The sequence below is a fragment of the Haliotis rubra genome, unplaced genomic scaffold, assembly GCF_003918875.1.
Source record: "Haliotis rubra isolate DU_JTF1 unplaced genomic scaffold, ASM391887v1 Scf283, whole genome shotgun sequence".
In the NCBI taxonomy this organism is placed as follows: Eukaryota; Metazoa; Mollusca; class Gastropoda; order Lepetellida; family Haliotidae; genus Haliotis; species Haliotis rubra.
In genome coordinates, this window is record NW_025766925.1 from 116,052 (window position 1) to 134,218 (window position 18,167).

At 41.1% G+C, this 18,167-nt stretch overlaps 1 protein-coding gene across 1 annotated transcript; it reads left to right on the plus strand.

Moving 5' to 3' along the window:
- Window positions 1-765: 765 nt before the first annotated feature.
- On the plus strand, window positions 766-16,006 carry LOC124281347 (solute carrier family 49 member 4 homolog). The gene is made up of 11 exons (XM_046717382.1): window positions 766-1,439; window positions 3,813-3,903; window positions 4,670-4,833; window positions 5,975-6,038; window positions 6,138-6,229; window positions 6,844-6,973; window positions 7,371-7,479; window positions 8,354-8,421; window positions 12,011-12,129; window positions 14,711-14,893; window positions 15,183-16,006. The coding sequence occupies exons 1-11, from the start codon at window positions 1,040-1,042 to the stop codon at window positions 15,356-15,358; spliced, it is 1,596 nt and encodes a 531-aa protein (XP_046573338.1). The 5' UTR covers window positions 766-1,039; the 3' UTR covers window positions 15,359-16,006.
- Window positions 16,007-18,167: the final 2,161 nt, after the last annotated feature.

Consider the following 18,167-nt stretch of genomic DNA (forward strand, 5'->3'; position numbering starts at 1 on the left):
AAACAAAGCACTATGATGACATTGGGGGTGAGTGAGTGAGTTTAGTTTTACGCCGCACTCAGCAATATTCCAGCTATATGGCGGCGGTCTGTAAATAATCGAGTCTGGATCAGACAATCCTGTGATCAACAGCATGAGCAGCGATCTGCGCAATTGGGAACCGATGACATGTGTCAACCAAGTCAGCGAGCCTGACCACCCGATCCCGTTAGTCGCCTCTTACGACAAGCATGGGTTGCTGAAAGTTCATTCTAACCCGGACCTTCACGGGTTGATGACATTGGGAATTTCGGTTACATTTAGTTGTAACATTGAAAGACCAAGGTAAACATTTTGATTTTACTGAACATGTTTCTGTTGATACACCCCGAACAGATTACACGAGTAAAAATGTTACGATCCACGAGCAATCCACCTCCACTAAGATTCAAGTACAACATGGAACATGCTCCAAATTTACCTTCACAGACGAACCAGAAAGTTATTTTTTTCAAAACTTTCCTCAAAGGACACTGAAGGCAGGCATATGCCGAACACAATGAAACGATCACAATATTTTATGTGCACTCAGTAAAGCGGCGACCAGCACGGTAGCAATGTCCGTTTCGAGCGTGGTAATCTCTTTACCATGCATTTCAAATGGCACAATTGAAACTAGTATCAGCCCTAAACATGCATGCTTAAGCGTTCAAGGGTCGAAAAGCACGTGCGACTCATGCACACATGTGCGCCGTTGTCCGACAATTCAGTTGGTTTTACTGTAGCATGACAATCATGAAAGCCACTCTTCAACCGTCAACCTGTGCACAAAAATAGGTCGGTGCTGCATCACTGGTATTACGGCGTTAATGGGGGTGGAGTGAAAGTTGTTGAAGGTAGGCAGTGGATTAACGGCGTCATCATTCAAAGTTGAACTATCTGTTGACCACTGAGATATCTCAGTTACCTCGGATGGTGATAACGTTAGAGATACCATCCATGTGTATGGGCGCAGTCAATACCTCGGTCAGTCCACAGCTGATTCAAGCCTCAGGACAAGATGGAAAGCGTCAGTAAAACAGATTCAGTTCAGAACAGCGAAATGGAGGACGGGGAACGTGTTGATGTCCCGCAACCTTCGTTATCCAGCTCAGATAAAGAAAACAAGAAACCCAGTGAACGTAAAGCCTCCATGGCATCTAGGGTATTAGATGAAAATTCTCCTCTGTTAGATCCCTCAAGGAACATTACGTGTTACAAGCGAAGGTGGTATGTTTTGGTGGTGTTCTCCTATGCTGCGCTTCTTCAGACAGCCGTGTGGAACACATTCGGACCTATTGCTCAGTCAGCTGAGGCTGTGTTCGGGTGGTCGGATGCCAATATAGGCATGTTGAACAACTGGGGGAATATTGTGTACGTTGTGTCTATGTTTCCAGTCGCCTGGCTGATGGATGTCAAAGGTAAGGATCTGTCCTCGATGAATCTTTCCAAAGATTACAGTTACGGTTCATTATCATGTTCATTGAATATACACAAAATGCGCTTTACAAGCATAATGCATATTACAGAGTAATTCACTGGAAACCAGCGTGTGTAATCGTATTACATTGTTTCTAGTATTTATCCTGAAGGTGCACCCGTGAAGATCCGGGTTAGAATTGATCTTCACTGATCCATGCTTGTCGTAAGAGGCGACTAACGGGATCGGGGGGTCAGGCTCGCTGACTTGGTTGACACATGTCATCGTATCCCAATTGCGTAGATCGCTGCTCATGCTATTGATCACTGATATGTCTGGTCTAGGTACGATTATTTACAGACCGCCGCCATATATAGCTGGAATATTGCTGAGTGCGGCGTAAAACTAAACTCTCTCACTCACCTATTTTCGAAACTAAGTGAATATTCTATTATTACTGACACTGTTGCTATTACTACTAATATTTTATACTGCCAGTGGATTTTGTACGGCAACTCTATTGTGTACTGCCATTGTTCGAACATTGCAGTAATTAGATTAATCAAATAATATGTAAATTTTATAATACACTTTTTAATCGTATAACATTTCTTTACTGTTCGTTAGTTTCAAAATGAATCCCTGAGGTTTCCAGGTCAAGTTATTGTTTCGATTTGGAATTCTTCGCTGAATAATATATGCATGAACTGCTCTTAGGACAGGAACTATTGGGTTCGGTTGTCTCTCTGACCTTTATCTGATTAGGATGGCTTGCAACTGATTCATTGTCATACAGATAAGATAAGTTGATATTCAACGGAGATAGATCTATTGATGTACAACCTATTTCTTACAACGAGCGGGACGTTAGTGTCTCGATAATAACTGCAATATTAAGCAAACGTTTGTCTCTCCATAGAATTCCATTGTATCCACAGAATAATGTCTCTCGTTAATCATACGAACTTCTAATTTATATAGGTTAGACTGGTATCTAACAAATGATTAATTGCATGCATTAATTTGGAATTACGCTTTGTAAAAAGTGAGGTGAGGTGGGGTGAAATTGGGTTTTACGTCGTGCTTGAGAATATTTCGCTCATATGACGACGTGCATGCGTGTGTATGTGTATGTGCGGCTGCTTGTACTAGCCCAGACTTAAGCTGGTTTTATAGTGCTAGCTCACTGAGATACCATGCCGCAGTGAAGCATGAATACCCCACTCAGACACATTATACTGACTCCGAGCCGACCAGTCCTTCTTGTACCCACTAATGCCGAGCGCCAGGAAGGGACCAACAAGTACCATATTTTAACGTCTTTTGGTTCTAAAAGTACAACTGCGGATACGTCGGATTTTATGTCACCAGCACCCATTCAGCCACTGCGGATAAACAATGGAGATCGATGCTCACGCTGTTGATTCTGGATTTTGGAAAAACGATTATCTACAGACCGTCGCCAGCTGGAATATTGCTGAGAGCGGCGTAAAACTAAACTCACTCACTGACTCACTCCTAAACAATGGAAGTTTGTAGTTCAGTTACAGGACTTTGTGTACTCTTCTGTAACGTGTTACTTAGTAGGCCCCCTATACCGAAACTACGAATACACAACACCAAAAGTAGTAAAATGTAACAAGTGTAATATTTTGTATGAGATTTTCTTAGTAAAATACAAATACAAACCCACATTCTCAGAGGTTCTGACCACTTTCTAAAATTGACTTCCTTTCCTCTGAGAGGTCTAATCTGCTTAGACCCGTGAAGATCCGGGGTAGAATAGGTCTTCAGCAACCCATTCTTGTCATAAAAGGCGACTGCTTGTCGTAAGAGGCGACTAACGGGATCGGTTGGTCAGGCTCTCTGACTTGGTTGACACATTTCATCGGTTCCCAATTGCGCAGATCGATGCTCATGCTGTTGATCACTGGATTGTCTGGTCCAGAATCGGTTATTTACAGACCACCGTCATATAGCTGGAATATTGCTGAGTGCGGCGTAAAACTCAACTCACTCACTCACTCACTCTAATCTGCTGACCTTGTGAGCTAGCGATTTGCTGCCTTGCTGTATGGGTCTCGAAAATAAACATACTCTCACTTGCACACTCACAAGCACACTATTTAAGATAAAGTAACTTTAAAAGAACACCTCATGCTCTACTGCATGCAGCATTTGAGAATGTAAATGTTATACTGGTTTATGAGGACAAACAGTTATTAAAACTTCAGTTTGATGTCGCTCAGATTTTACTAGCACTTTCTGTTATGATCATCCTTTCATAATCATGCATGTTAAAGATTATGATGGTCAGCTACAAATGTTTAACTAACTTAGCTATAAGGCGTACTTCCCCATCCTCTCGCTCCAGGACTACGGGTATCAATGCTGTTGTGCTCTGTGCTGCTGGTGTTTACGACCGCCATACGATGCATCACCAGTGACCCAGTACCAGCCACATGGTCAGTGAATCTAGTGAATCCAGAATCAATAACATTTGTGTCACCCTAGCAAATATGATTTGTGATTAAAAAAATGGAACATAATCCAGCCGATTCCAGTGTATATTGAATATAACGATTCCCTTCTGCATTTTGAAACAAACTCAAGTGAACAGCATATTTGGAACTGCGGTTTATATTTTATATGTGACCATGAAGAATATTATAATCCAGTGTATATATCGGCCATGCTATATATACATGAATATATGTGAATATAATGTGTTATAGGTGACACCACAATGTGTGACGCCCAAGTTGGTACATGTTATCTAGTCTATGCTATTGATGTTCAATGAAGACCCGGGTTCGAATCCCCACTTGGGTTCAATGTGTGAAGCCCATTTCTGGTGTCCCCCGCCGTGATGTTGCTGGAATATTGCTAAAAGCGGCGTAAAACCAAACTCAGCCAGTCAGGTATTGATGTTCAGTGGTATGTAACACATTTAATGTATGTTGTTTACACGAACTGTTTCAGTAAAACAACTATTTATATGCACTGGTTGCTCCACTGGAATGTTTAAGTAAATGAATTCCCCTTAAAACCACAGAATGTCAACAGTGTGTGCTTGCTAGCATAATCGTACAAGGAACATTTAACTTATGTTCTTTCGTAATGCAGCATTCAGGTCAAGGCACTAATAGACAGCTACACAGATCAGTGAATGTATTGCCTAAAATCTGTGACGTATATCTTGTGATACTATGACAGTTCTTCTGCTCCCAGGTTGATGAACACCGCAGCTTTAGTAGTTGGCATGGCTGGTACTGTACCTATGGCCGGCCCCGCCCTTTTCTCCGCCACGTGGTTTCCCCCCAATCAGAGGGCCACTGCAACAGCCGTGTCAACTATCTTTAGCTACATTGGCATATCAGTGGGCTTTATTATTGGTGAGTATCCGCAGTTGTTATGAACTTTCCTTCGAAATCGTGTCTTAAGTTCTGAATGAAAAATAGATATAATGATTATACAGGTATTGTAAAATACACATATAGAGATCGAGGGGGAATTACACAATTACAAAACTCATTGGAGTCTTGGACTATTGAGAGGCTTCGAAAATAGGAGATAATTATAAAAACAGTCGAAGAGGCATCGAAGTGATGGTAATTGTTCGAAAAGGAGACGAAATTGTAAGATGTTGTGTGACAAATAAACGAACGCACTGGCGCTGTACTATAAGGGTGTGAAAACCCCAGGAAAGACTACAGGATTGTGCAGTCCAAATGTAAAGGTTGGCGATGATAATGAGTTGAGCGATCACGATTGGTAACAATTGTTTACAAGAATCTGAAACAGTTATGTTGCTTTGTGCTGACGTTCACCAGGACTCCTCCGGACAACTCCTATCAAGAATGTTCTGAGCGGATAAATATTTGAAGCTGTTCCAAAGTCTCCAGATTACACAATCAGACAGATTGGAACGATTGGCTACCTCACGCCAATAGTCCTTCATCACATTGTGGACGACACATTATTCCCAATCCGATCACAAATACCACAGATGAAGTCAAAATGACGCCGGTGTAAGGTCATGATTCCGAAACGGCTCTATCTCTGGATCTCCTCAAAAGAATTCTCTTTCCTGACGACCAATTAAACATTTAATTTCAAGACCCCCTAACCTTCACCCCAGTATCAACACTACTTGTTTGTGAAGTGTACATATCCCCAGTGTTGCATATTTCGGAGAAGGACGTAGAGTGTTGCCCAAAGGGAGCACGGGTGACTAAGCAGTGCAAGGGGACGGTACTCTGTAAATAGAGTTGCCTTCCTTAACCATCAGGACCAGCTGATCTCAGGTTCGAATTCGCAATATCTCCAGTAATGCGTTACGCAGGAGGTAAACGTCTACCGACGGACGCTTATATTCCACACATTAAATTGAACAAAACTTCATTGTTTTATCAGTGGAGCTCAACATGGCCAATTTGTCCAAAATGAGAGCAAATGTCATCCACGATTTTGTCGCTGTTATTTAATCCAACTTATCCAAAGATTACCCACTTCCCACATTCACTGTGTTTACAGGTCCGCTCTTGGTGCCACAGCCAGATGAACCATCCTTGAACATGACCGACATACGACCTTTAAAGTAAGAAACGGAACACATTCTATCACCCTTCCTGTTATCTTCTGTGTTTCTACATGAACCACCTATGTCATTATCTGCATTGGTCGTTCCTTGTTGCAGTTCAAGTCGATTCAACTCCAGTGGATTCAAACTGACGCCAGCCGCTAACATATCCGAGGTGAGAAGCGGTATCATGAGACTCATGTATACAGGTGATCAACGCTTCCTCCATGCACTGAATTAAACTCTTAATATAAATATCATAAAGATAGGATTCCATTTTACTCATAATCTGTCTAATTGCCTACTTTCACACGTCTCCTCACTAGCTCGTTTGGGTTGCCCCAGCGGGTTCAAGTATTCCCTTATCACATCGTTCTGTTCGGTTTCTGCTTGAATGCAATTTCTGAAGCCAATTCCAGATCTCTCTCTCTCTCTCTTTCGCGCACACGCACGCGCACGCACACACACACACACACACACACACACACACCACATATGGGGCGGTGGGGTAGCCTCATGGTGAAAGCGTTCGTTCGTCACGCCGAAGACCCGGGTTCGATTCCCCACATGGGTACAATGTGTGAAGCTCATTTCTAGTGTCCCCCGCCGTCATATTGCTGGAATATTGCTAAAAGCGGCGTAAAACCAAACTCACTCACTCACTCACTCACTCACTCACCACATATATCATATACTCTTATGACAATTACTTTTGAACCTAGTGTACACATGTTTGTGTGTTTATTTAATGCTTCTCCTGAGGATGGTGTCTCAGTAATAGCACGACTGAATTGCTATTACTTATTTATTGTGGTGGATACAGAATGTGCCATGTGTGTGTTGCTGCTGCTCCTGGTGGTGGTGTACTTCCCCGCCAAGCCTCCGTCTCCCCCAAGTCTCACAGCGTCCATAGGGAGGATAAGCTACCTACAGGGGATCAGAGGATTATTCACGTAAGATATTAAGTTACAGCTACCGATTTTCATTTCCAGACTGAATCTTTACTTAGAGTACAATCATTATAGCATACATATGTTCTCTATATATCGCTTTGGGGGAAATGTAAGCTTGTCCACAATTTGGTAAGACGTCTTTATTGTTTATACAGTCGAGAGAAAACACGCACACACGTGAACACACACGTGAACACACGTGAACTCAAGCCGCGCGCACGCACGCACGCACGCACGCACGCACGCGCGCACACACACACACATCCACCCCCACCCCCACACCCAAAACAAACAAACGCAAACACACTCTAGGCTCCACCGATCAACGTATGACGGTCTTCATGAGCTCAGCACGACTATTCGGTGTCCTCCAAGTGTCTATTCGTGTCTGATGCAGGCATAGACGCTTCTGGGTGATAATGACGGCCTTCAGTATACCAACGGGAGTTTACCTCGTGTTTGGAGCTGTGCTGGATGTCGTCCTGAATGGTGTTGGTATATCACAGGTAATAAGTATTTCTATTAATTTTCACCCGTAAAGATCCAGGTTAGAATTGGTCTTCAGTAAGCAATGCTTGGCGTAAGAGGCGACGAATGGGATCGGGTGGTCAGGCTCGCTGACTTGGTTGACACATGTCATCGTATCCCAATTGCGTAGATCGATTGTCATGCTGTTGATGACTGGTTTGTCTGGTCCAGACTCGATTATTTACAGACATATAGCTGTGATATTGCTGAGTGCGGCGTAACACTATACTCACATACACATACTCCTATCCAAACTACCGGTAGGCAGCCCAGGTAAAACAAAGTTTTCCCTTGACTGTCTATTTTCACTTTTGTGATGTTAAAATTAACTTAATTTTCGTTGCTAGTGATGTTTTCCTGATAATAATAATAATAAGTGCATTTATATTGCGCTATTTTCCATCCGTTGCGGTTGCTCAAAGCGCAGGTATCAAGGATAGAACTTGGAGAAGAGATGGGTGATGATATAACATCTTTAGGAATGGACATATGCGTGAATGATTTATAAGTTTCAATGTTAAGGTTAATGCTATTCAACAAACGTTTCTCCCTTTATCTTTATCCCCTTCCTATGTATAGATATCAAAGGATGCTACTAATGTATAATTCTTGTATGTAATTAATATATATCAACGTATGCTCGTATGATAAGAGAGTGAAGATAATATTAGATTCAGATGAGAATAATACGTTGATCCTATTTCATATGTCCTCCGTCCGTAGGTTACGAGACTATATTTATGATGCATGCCCCTTCACCTCATTCCAGAGCGGATACTTAAATTGAGTACGAAAACAACTCTTCAAGAAGACTTGAAATCAGTAATAAAGCATTCTACTGTTGCCTTTCAGGACCATGCCGGTTGGATTGGTTTTTATGCTACGGTGGGTGGCTGTGTAGCGGCACTGCTGATGTCCAGGTATGACCGGTCTGGTGGAATTGCGTTGGTGACAAAGATCCAACATTCACGTTATGTAAATTGACTTACCTTAATGTTATATGATAATAATAATAATAATAATAATACTAATAATACTAATACTAATAATAATATTAACAACAACTCCGCAGCCCAGTCAGCCTTCCTCCGGTAGTCAAACCAACCTTACTGGAGATGGGACTTGCCCCAGGGGAAGGCACAGCACCCGATCAAGACTATCTTGGTCAAACCATCTGAAAACCACACTACTAGAGTGTGCAAGAGCGAATGCAGAAGGCTGCAGTGTTGGGGAGCCTTCATATTCTCCGGAAAGTTCTTGGTGGGTTCGACTAGGCAGCGTTTCCTGGGAGAAGTCCCATTCGCTGTCTGGGCTGCGTGTAGAGGGGGCAAGGGCCCTGAGCTGATGATGAGCCTTACCAGCCTGACTGTGCCAGGATCACCCGAACCCTCTCTGCTGCATACTGTCTTTAATCTGTAAAACATAATAATGAGTGAATTTGTAACGCGCCAAAGTCCACGCCAGCTGGTATGCTCATGGCGCTACAAGTAAAGTTATTTGGGTGAGAGTCTAGACAAAGTACTTCTTAAATAGAAACGTTTTGAGGAGAGTTTTGAAGGAGAGCAGGCTTTTGGCTGTTTTGAGATCTTCGGGCAGATAATTCCATAGAACACCTGATTGATAGGCAAATGATCTGAATCCAAATCGTTTTAGTCTGTATCTAGGCACTGTGCACAGAATTTGGGACTTGGATCTGAGAGTTCTGGCTGGATTATACTGGCTTACAAGTTCACACAAATAGGATGGCGCGATACCGTTAAGGTACTGGTATGCGAATACAAGAACTTTAAACTCAATTCTAGCTGAGATGGGCAGCCAGTGTAGGGGTCGTAGAAGTGGCTGTATATGTGCAAACTTTGGAGCAAGACGCAAAATTTGGGCTGCAGTATTTTGTATTTTTTGTAGCTTTGAAACAGATTCTTCTGACACACCACACAGTAGGCTATTGCAATAGTCCAGGCGTGAGAATATCAGTGTTCGAACTAATGCAGCGGCAGCTTCCTGGGAAATAAGATGCCTTACTTTGCCGATGTTTCTTAAATGAAAATGGCCTTTTTGACATAGCTCTTGAATATGACAGTCCATAATCAGTGTGGACTCCATCAAGACACCCAGATGAATAAGAAATAGTTGTCCCTCTTATCTCCATTAATACAGTTTCAAAGAAAAGTTGATTACTTATAGTGAAATCAGCTGGCGCTGAGTCCGAGTCATTGATACTGGTAGGTTTTGAATACTTTTTAGCGACTTCAGAAATAACTTGCTTTATTTCATGAATGTAATGACAGTCTCTAAGCAATGAATAATTAAATTTCCAGTATGTTCCTTTTTTGTCCTTGCAACAACAATAAGTAACAATTTGTGGTAAAGATTCCAAAAGATTTTACTTTATGTTCCTTTCTTCCAAGAGTTTCATTAAATCACAGCTTAAATGGCAAGATGACACTGTCATATTCCAAACTTTTGATTAACCAAACATTTATCGAAAACCTTTCAAGTCTACACAAGACAAAATTACGACGGTATCAATATAGACTGCTGCACAGAGTAATTGCAACAAATGCATATCTATTTAAAATTGGTAATGTTAGAGTTCTTTGTTCCTTTTTCTGAAATTCTGAATAAGGTATATGTACATGAATTTAAGTGCAGAACTCATTTTATTTGGCATAAAGGAAAATGTAATAAGTGACTTGATTTTAAATTTAAATTCTTTCAAATGTAACATATGTAATATTTGGGATTACACTTTCTTAGTAAAGTACAGATTCTAGGATAGCGGTGGCTGAGCGGGTAAGGCGGCTGACTTTGTGTGCTGGCGATTAGCTGCCTGATTCTGAGGGTGTGGGTTCGAATCCCGGATGGGACTCAACCCAACAAAAGTACTAGAATCTTTAATCCCAAATATAACATATGTTACATCTAACCACTTTCTATATGGCATTGTGTAACCAATTCTTTCAAAGTTTTTTATTTATATATGTACATTAAAAAAGATGAACCTATCTCTCAAGAATTTCCAACATGAATGAAAAAATAGCTATACAATAGAAAAACAAATCTTTACTGATAAATGTGAACACAATAAATTTTATTCACAGTGGATGTCCTACCACTCTTTGTTGCAAGACCCAGTTAACTGATTTTAGATTACAGAATCTCATTTTATTCTCCCCCGCCGCGCGTTTAGCGCGAAGCGGTGATATAGTATTAGGCTCCGTCTGTCCGTCCGTCCGTACGAATTGGAATATCTTAAGATCCGTTGACTAGATTCTTTTCATATTTGGTACCTAGGTTCATCACGGTATAAGAAAGGTCCCAGTCAGGTTTGGTGACCTTGACCTTCATTTCAAGGTCACAGGGGGACTTTAACGTTTTACTCTTGTCAGCGAGATATCTCAAGAACCGTTCACTAGATTTTCTTTATATTCAACACCAAGCTCTATCTATAGAAGGCGCAAGGCACATTTCAGCATATTAACCTGCATGTTATGCTTGTCAGCGAGATACCTCAAAAGCCATTCACTGGATTTTCTTCATATTTGACATCAAGCTTTATCTAGGAAAGGCACGGGGTCCAGTCGATTTTGGTGACCTTCACTTAATTTTCAAGGTCACAAAGACACTTTGAAAATTTCAGCATGTTAAATTGCATGTTACGATAGTCAGCAAGATATCGCAAAAACCATTTACTGGATCTTTTTCATATTTAAAAACAAGCTTCATCTAATGAAGGCGCAGGGCCCAGTCAATTTTGGTGACCTTCATTCAATTTTCAAGGTCACTGTGACACTTTGAAGATTTCAGCATGTTAACCTGAATTCACTGGATTTTCTTCATAGACTTTCAAGACTTCCGTTGAATGTTTTTCAATAAGCAATTTCTTTAGTACCACTTTTGCATATTTCATACAATATGACATTCAAGTCAAGGTCAAAACCAGTCTTGAAAATATTTGTGTGTTTGAACAACTAAAGAGCAAGATATCAAGAGAGGTTGACTGGTCATGTTTTTGTTGACATTTAACTTCATCTTAAACTTTCATTACTTTTAAGTTTGATTTGATAATTTGCGGCGGAGGATTATGCCACCTTAGTGACAATGCTTGTTTTCACTACAAAAGTCCAGCATGTCCATATTTTATAATACTATATCATAACGGTTGGTATATTTGCCCTAATATGTTGTGGTCAATTGTGAATATGTGAATGAAAGTTGTGAAAAAAATCTATCCAAGCTTTACTTGATATGCACGTGTGTATTGACACCAGCAGCTTATCATCACTATTCATGTATAGTAAATCGTTTGTATTGCATGTTTCTACAGTGTGTGCTTCAGGTATGCATGTGTGTGGAAGGAATTCCCTGGCTGCCTGTCCCCACCTGTAACAGGAATTCAGCAATAAAATAGTGATTAAAAAAACCAAAACACCCGATTGAACAACGATGTCCAGTTCAATAATTGCAAACTCTCCGATTATCTATCAATGCTCTGTTCTTTATTTCAAGGATTGCTGACCTGTTTCTACGTCACATGAAGATGATGCTCTTGCTGCTATTCGTCTTAGCAACAGGCGCCACAGCCTGGTTTGTCTTACTTTGGCTGTCCTACATTCCTTTCAGTTTGGGTGAGGGAATCTGTGAATATTGTTTGTAAATAGGCAAAATATTGATGGATATGTAGAGATATCACCCTCCCTATTCCATATCTTGCCCCGTATCATCCAGAGAAGCCCATATCTGACTGAGGCCGTTAGGCCGAGGTCAGATATGATTCGAGGGATGATCCGGGGCAAGATATGGAAAGGGGAAGGTCATAATATTTTTATCACTGAATACTATTAGTAACCATGTAAGAATCTCTCATTTTAAAAACACTCAAAAAGATGCCTCGACCAAATTTTATTCAACATTAATTTAACAACTGTAAATGTAATTTTTCTTCTTGTGTTTTCGTTTTTCATATTTTCAACATATACTAAGCAGCAAAAGAAACGTCAGTTTGGAATTTTGCCTTCGCAGAAACGGATAACTGTAAACTCATTTAATGTTTTGATTGTATATTTTTGACAACATCTCCAACTTGACGTGAGCAAAGGCATTCCATCACAAACTCAGAATGGAACCCAGGAAATTGGCTCAAAAACGCAAACTAATCTCGGAGATGGTATGGTGTTCTCCATGTGTTTCATGCAACTTATGCTGCACGTGCTGTTCACAAGGACCAGTCCTATAAAATGCACTCCAAACCTGGTTGAAACATTCACATTACAACGTCAGCAGGATGCCCCTTCTCAAGACAGCTCAGAGGAACCAGGCGCTAGGAAGACCTGAAGCTGGCCACACTGTACCGTTGCTAATCACTTCCAGGTCAACGTTCGGACCATCTACAGGCTGCAGCAACGTTTCCAGGCCACCAACACCACAATTGATCGCCACCGTACTGGCAGACCAAGGGTGACCACAAGACGACAAGACCGCCATGTTGTGCGAAAGCATGTGCAGAATCCCTTCATGCAGGCATCCGAAACAGCACGCCAGACAGTGGGAACACACGGAAGACCAATCAGTACTGATACAGTACGCCGGCGTCTTAACAGCGGAAACCTCCATTACCGTAGTCCTTACTGTGGACCTATCCTCAATCCTCGTCATCGGCGTGAACGTCTACAGTTTGCCCTACAACACCAAACGGGCGATACAGGCAATGGATAATTGTTCTGTTCTCAGATGAGAGTCGGTACTGCGTATCAACTGCAGATAGCAGAACAAGAATATGGCGACGACGTGACCAGCGTTACTCAGACCAATGTGTTATGGAAAGAGACTCATGGGGAGGTGAAAGCATCATGGTATGGGGTGGAATAGGCCTTCACCAGAGGAGGCGGCATCACAGCGGTGCGCTACATCGACCAAGCTCTCAGACCCCACGTCAAACCACATTTCGCACGTCACCGGAACAACATTTTCCAGCATGATAACGCCTGAGCCCATACTGCCAGAGCTACACGGGACTTCCTACAGCAGAACGGTGTCGACATTATGCAGTGGCCAGCCCTTAGACTTGATTTAAACCCAATTGAACATCTTTGGCATGAAATTCAGAGGCGACTGAATAATGTCATACCAAGGCCGAACACAGCCGATATATTGCGCCAGGCCTTTCTCAGAGTTTGGTTCCAGGTGCTAATGGCCTTCATCAATCGATTGGTGCACTCCATGCATAGACGCTGTGCTGCAGTTATTGCCGCTCGTGGTGGTCACACTAGATACTGAAGTCAAGGGTCTGAATGGACTGCAAACGTTCACGTAATGTCTTGGAATTGTGCTAAGTTATTCATTGATGTGTCAAGATATTGTACACAAAAAATGTTTTTGATCCGCTTATTATGTCCATTTCTGTAATGACTTGATTATAGTGCCTATCTAATTTTGAATTCGTACTGACGGGTTTTTTGCTGCTGAGTATACTTCCGTGTCTCAATAGATTCATCAGAAGGAATTTAATCCCGCTCCACTTAGTATTCATGTAGTTCCATCAATCTATTGGAAAGCGACGCTGGCATCCGATCACCTTCCTATTTCATCAAAGGTTGCCGTAAACTGGGCCCCGTCTCGCAAGATCAAGTTAGCGCGCGCAAAGGGAACCGAGAACCAGCTTAAGGTTGCCGCAACTAAATCTGACGTCATTCATGACGTCATGGATAACACATGACGTCATTGTATTGTGTTACGTTCCATGACGTCGCTCGCAAAATAGAGGGGTCAGATATCGGTTATCTTCCCCGCTCGGAGCAGGGAATATATGTGTTATCTACGATTTCACCAATATCTAGGTAGCAAAAAATTGCATATACGGGGAAATTATTACTGTATTAGGTGATAAATGTGACTGTGTAACACTGCACAGAGATATCGCTATGATAATCATGGCATTCGTAAAATCTAGTAACATGTGTGTCCATATACCTAAAGGCACCTGATACGCCTTGAGGTGTGGTTAACCATCCTTCTAAAGATTCTGTGCCTCTGTTAGATGTTGACCTGAACGTCAAGTCCATCCTCCTCTACCAGTGTCGCTGCACCTTCCTCTTGATGGGGGTCGTCTATGTCTCACTCGTCAAGACCATCTGTATAACATTTTGCTGACATTCTTATTGATGAACAAGTAGGAAGTGTGTCATGGTTGAATTGACTCTCTTCTGTCAGTGTCGCTGTACCTGTCCTGCATCTTGATGGGAGTCTTCATCAATGCTTCTATACCTCTGTTCTACGAGCTTGGGTGTGAGGCGTCTTATCCTATTGCTGAGGGAGTGACGGTCGGTGTCCTCACCATCGCCAACAACCTGACTGGTGTCATCTTCCTTTCTGTGCTGCAGATCCCGAAAATAGGTAACCTTTGTGTTCCCAAAAGATCAAAACTTCGGTCAGTTATGGATTCCCCGAATATACCTTGGAGCAACATAAAACTGTTTGGGTGCACAAACAATGATATACCAAACTCTATACAATTAACTTTTAATTTGTAACTTACAATTAACGGTAATAATGATTATAATGGGAGAGACACATTTTGATACATTTTGATTATGCAAAAATACGCATATTAAAGTTTCCTAAAGTGGAAAATGTCTTAAAAATAAAAAGCAAATAGTTAATTTTGCTGCTGTACCTTTCGCAGGTGTTGAGTGGATGAACTGGACCATGCTGGGCTCCATAGCAGTTGCCGTTCCTCTACTTCTGTTGTTCAAAGAGAATTACACCCGGACTGACATCGACACACAAGAGATCATTGTTCCAGAGCCTGATGAGGGTGGTGCTGCGTCGATCAATAGCAGCATAAACGTTGGCTCATAGGAAAACATCAAACATTTTGACAGTGTAATCAAACACTCCTTTGACTCGGAGCTGATTGGTGAACCTGTGGCTTGCAGTTTCATACTGTGGCTCTATTGCACTGGTGTGATTGAACATGTGATTCCCATGGATGTGGAAAAGTTTGGCGCTTCCGTCATGGAGATTTACAAACATGTTTCCATGGAGGAAAGCTATGACACTCACAATCACGTGAAGACTTTCAATCCAGGGATATAATCACCAGCAAAATGTAATCCACCTGTTGGGTGCAAACATTTGCTTTTTGCTCCTTTTTCATAAAAAAGACACATGTACACCAAGAATAACATGCCTGGGGAGAAGACAAAATGTCAATTGTTGATGACTAATTACAACGTTTGTATGAGATAATATTCTATTTTCGTTGTTGTTGTTGTTGTCGTCGTTTGTCGTTTGCAAACGATGTTGACTACGCTCTGATCCAAGGGAAATACTCGCACTTTGTAAAACCATTAATGAATCTTTGGTTTTGTAGTAGTACAAGCAGTACATGGATAGTACACGTGTACTACCTGATCTGTTCCTTCGCCTGAGGTGAAACTTCAGCTTTGAGCAAATTAAAATATTCTAACTCTGGGATTAGATCTTTGAATAAAGCACTAAATTAGCCGAATTAAGTTACCTTTTGTGTCATGATACTCACAGCTATACTTTCATTTGTTTACAACAATGTAAATATTTTCGCCCATGGGCGAGATATTAACACGTGGGTCAGGTGTTGTCAATTATACGTTGGTTAGGTATTGTCTTGCCACAGAATAACACCTCCAGGTTCAATGCACAGTGTTTAACTAAGTGTCTTCGTGTGCTATCGGTATAAGAATACATCACAATCATTCAAGTGATATGTATGGTACGTGCTATCGCATTCTTTCAACTAACCTCTTGATATGTACGTACGACAAGGCCTTAGATTAGTTGTGTGGTATGCTTGACACTCTGTGCTCAGGGCGATATTGTTCTCCTTGCAAACCTCAATGCTGATATGATCAAAGGTTGTTATGTTCATCATGAAATGCTCAAGAAGGATTTAATGCATAAATGAAAGTTTGATGTAATACCAAATGGTCAAATATATTAGTGAAACCGGTCCTCAGTCTCTGCAGAGTAACGATCAAATGACATTAACAGGCTCGATACTGGTGTATCATGCATCGTTCCAGTCCACTATTCACGGCTCAATGTAATGAAGCGATACTAGAACAATCATGTCGCAAAGAAAGCCCTTGATGTCGGTTAAGGAAATTTGTCGATTGATAATGACCACCTTTCTGGTACAGAAACATTTTGTGTCACTTGTCTTGTGACGCACGCTGAATGTTGAGAGGTGGCGCTTCAATTTCAATAGAGGTGTACATATGCGCTAGCAAATTACTGCATTTACAAATAATCAATACTATTTCAGCGTGGATATGGATTCAGTTTGAAATGTTGAAATGTCTTCATTCCTTTCTGTTCGTCTGTAAAGTTAGAACTATGTTCTCTTATATGAGGTGGACTGATCTTGTCGCGTGAAAATATCAGTCCACGCCATTCGATGATATATACTTAAAAAGAACTATTAATTAGCAATGATTTTAATGACTGACATTTTTTGGATTGTTTGCCTTGTAACAACAGATATTGGTTACAAACACCATACTCCATGCTACTATCAATCAGTGTGGCATTCTGATATGGATGCATGCGTGTATACTAACAGGTGTTGCTGACATTCTTTCATGTATATGAACAATATGTGTTGTTGTTTTTAAACACTAACATTTTACTTTCTATCGTTACTTTTTCTGTACGGTATTGAAATCCATTACCATGTTCTGTAAGTAATACATCGACTTTAATTGGAAAATCCAATGTCATCAACCACGAGATTTCTTTAAAGTTATGCATGACTGGATAACAACAAACATGCTAAATTTGTAATTCAGTTTTGTTCGAACTATACTTTAAATAACAAATGCCTTTTTTCTTAAACATCAAATTCACCATGCAACACATAGCAATGGTTTAAGTTTGGTCCAACCCCGTGTTGAAATCATTTAAAATGTCCTCACTGTTTTTCGTTTGTCTATAAGATATATATAGAATCCTGATGGAGGTGGACTGATCTTGTTATTCATCTTGTGTCATCAGTATTCTGTTCATTACCAGATCAGTTCATCGAGATCAGTTTTCCTTTCAAGTACATGCTTTCAACACAATTTAACAGTTTCTTCATTCGAATTTGGGTTTAAAATCGCATACGAGTCAATCAGTCCTATAAATAAGTTCTTTCAAGGTACTCGAGCGTAAATGAAATTTCTTTATCATTGTTTAACATATGAGATTAGCTGATTCATCCTACCTTGACAAGTTTGCGGCATATGCTTGTTAGCTGCGTGAATCCTTTGACATGTGCCCTCAGTCATGACCAGTATGTAACAATACCCCTTTAGTTTTGGTGATCTAATTATCGTGCATTGAAGATGGCCCAATCGAAACTAGTATCAGCCCTAAACATGCATGCTTAAGACTTAGGAGGTCGAAAAGCACGAGCAGTTCATGCACACATGTCCACCGTTGTCCGACTATTCGGTTGTTTTTACTGTAGCATGACAATCATGAAAGCCACTCTTCAACCGTCAACTTGTGTACAAAATAGGTCGGTGCTGCATCACTAGTATAACGGCGAAAGTTGTTGAAGGTAGGCAGTGGTTTAACGGCGTCATCATTCAAAGTTGAACTATCTGTTGACCACTGAGATATCTCAGTTACCTCGGATGGTGATAAC